The following is a 2,713-nucleotide window of genomic DNA, read 5'->3' as shown; positions in this document are numbered from 1 at the left end:
TATGGTTGTGGATTGTTTGTTATTTGCACGCACGCCAACTGAAATTGGAAGAGTATTTTGGCCTCTAATAGAATAGCAAATATCTTCTTCGTTTCAACACATTTTACGCCGTAAAAGGTTTTTGTGAGATTTTTCGGCCGTTGTGGATTCATCCTGCTATCTAATATTCGAGCTTAACGAATTTGCAAATGTGGGTTGAAATTTAACACGCGAGCAGTTTCCTCATAAACATGACAGGAATTTGTAGCCTTCTTCTTTCTTGCAAATTATTAATAGGTAGCCATAGTTTTTAACGTCAGAGAAAGAGTTCTTTATTCACTCCAGTGAAAAATAAAGTTATTGTTAAATTGAGAAGACAATTGTGTCGCAACGAAGCCCCAACACAGCACCCATAGTTCTGATCACTCCACTGCATGTTATAAATTCGGATTTTCATCGAATTTTGAAAGATTTGAGGCTGTCTGAAGCCTTGCGCTCGAAGAAATATTTTGTAATTGTTTTGTCAAAGAGGGAGGTAAAATGTATTACTCAAAGGGGTCTAGTGCATTGCTTTTAGCAGACGAAATCACCGCCTCGTAATTCCATTTTCCATTTTGCTGGACAAAAGACTAAATTCCGTTCTAGCTAGAGTATAAGTCGGATACCTTTCAGATATTTAAGTAAAAAACATCGTAATTATGCACAAGCAGAAGAAACAATTGCGCCATGCATTGCTAGCATTTGATTGGCTATCTGTGGCTTTCATTGATTATTGACCAATTAGAATGCCTCGTTTGTTATATCTTTTGGGACTGAAGTACCTCTTTTCTGCACTGTGTTTCCTGAAGCTGTAATTTTTTTAGCGAACCTAAAGGGGGAAATTGTTTCACACATACAAGTTTTTGTCATTCGGCGATCTATTAAATTCGCCTTTTGTCTTCGACGTCCCATACAACATATTTGTTGCACTAAAAATCAGATTGTTGCTCTTTAAGGCCGAAAAAGGCTTGCACATGAAGCAATCCTTTCAGTGTGGGGTTCCTGCTGTGAACCGAATACATTTACATTCTCAACTAAAAGCTCTATTATAGCAAATGGTTTGAACCCAGTGGTGATGTGAAAATTTTATGAATTAAGAATACTCCTAAGAGGGGCTGGTGTTGGTGAGAGTAACTGAAGTTTCCGCATACTGAGCAAAAGTCGTCCTATTTAATTTAGTTACACTAACTTCCCCTCAGGTTGTTAATCAGTGCTGTAGTGTTTTCAGTGTTTTGAGATGAGCTTTACTACAAATCCAAATATAGGTCTTTCTTTTCCTTCATTAGTTTATTTGTCGAAATCACGTAAAAACTGAAACAATAGTCATTCGAAACTAATGTTACTAAATAGACAGAGAAACGTAGCAAATGAGATAATTCGACATCCTAAATAACCTCGTGCAGAAGTGATAACATGAAGCTGTGATACGAATCACATATAAATTTGAAGGAAAAATAATCACACGTGTACAATCAAATAAGAAAAACTACGAACATTTACAACGGCAAAAGAAATCAGTATAAATCATATCTCTCTCCGGTCAATCAGTGTCCTAAGCAGGATTCGAATCCACGACCTCCGTAACACCTAAAAGATGCTCTACATGGATAAGCTGGAGATGTAAGCTCGTAAATTCAGGAAATTGATAAGGTGAGCAATCTTTGTTAGGAACTTTACCTTTCAAAATCGGCTCGGGTGGTTACGTGAATTTACGTGAGCCACCAATCTTTTCCAAAACAATTTACTAATATTGAAATCCCTTCTGAATATCATTTTTCGTTTCTTTGGACGGGGGGACTCTGTACGATCTTGGATGAAGTATCTTATCTCGGATTTTCCAAAAGAAACTCAACCTGTGTTACAGAAAAATTAATTGAAGATGATTGCACCATTCGCTCATTCCCCTTTACAGTATATGCATATTTCTTTTATTAAGTTCATTAGCAGAAATGCTTAATAGTTATTAGAAGATTGATTGATTGATTGTAAAAAGTTCGAAAATTCACAAGAACTCCTTAGTCCATATTGAAAGAAATAGCCTGAGAGCAATGTGTTGGAGAACCGCGTCTAATTCTACAAATGGCAGAGTTTTCTGACAGTTTCTTTTACAGAATTCCTGACTTCTTTGATCTTCCAGCAATAAAGAACAGGATTCAACGATGAGTTCAGAAAAACTAGCGAAATCGTGATATTCCCGGCAAGGTAAATAGCTGGGGATATTCCCAATGCAGTCGTAAAGAACGCCACCATAATAAACGGAAAATAACAAATGACAAGAGTCACCTGCAGCAACAGTGCGCTATTGACAGCTTTTCTATATCGTGCAATGTTTAGTTGATATGCTTCGCTTGGTTGGACTTGGTCCCTTATTCGATTTTGACAATTTTTACGCAAAATAAAAAAAATCTTCGCATAGCAATAGATTGAGATTGCAAGACAAAGTGAAGTGGTTATATAGCTATACGATAAGGACACGAGGTAGTCCACAAAGTGTAGTGTAGAGCCAGCGATGGAGAAAACCCAATAAATCATCAAAAGTACATAGATCCTCTTTAGGGTGACAACTTGTCCGTATCTCAGGCCCAACGTGAGAGCGAGAAGCCTCTCAACTGCTATGGTGGTCATAGTTAGAATGGACACTGCGCACAACATATTTCCGGTCACAAACGTGTTGCGATGAACAAAGAGGCAGAAG

The 2,713-nt window shown here is 37.5% G+C and overlaps 1 protein-coding gene across 1 annotated transcript in view; it reads right to left on the bottom strand.

Moving 5' to 3' along the window:
• Positions 1-1,390: 1,390 nt before the first annotated feature.
• Positions 1,391-2,713, bottom strand: part of LOC138027084 (melanocortin receptor 5-like) — a 1,686-nt gene continuing 363 nt past the window's right edge. The window contains exon 1 of the mRNA XM_068874587.1: positions 1,391-2,713. This exon is cut by the window's right edge and continues 363 nt beyond it. Coding sequence (XP_068730688.1) covers positions 2,092-2,713 — 622 coding nt within the window. The 3' untranslated portion in view covers positions 1,391-2,091.

This window comes from Montipora capricornis, chromosome 12 (genome assembly GCF_036669925.1).
Source record: "Montipora capricornis isolate CH-2021 chromosome 12, ASM3666992v2, whole genome shotgun sequence".
Taxonomy (NCBI): Eukaryota; Metazoa; Cnidaria; class Anthozoa; order Scleractinia; family Acroporidae; genus Montipora; species Montipora capricornis.
Note: the sequence above shows the minus strand (reverse complement) of the source record. Positions and strands in the feature narration are given on the sequence as shown.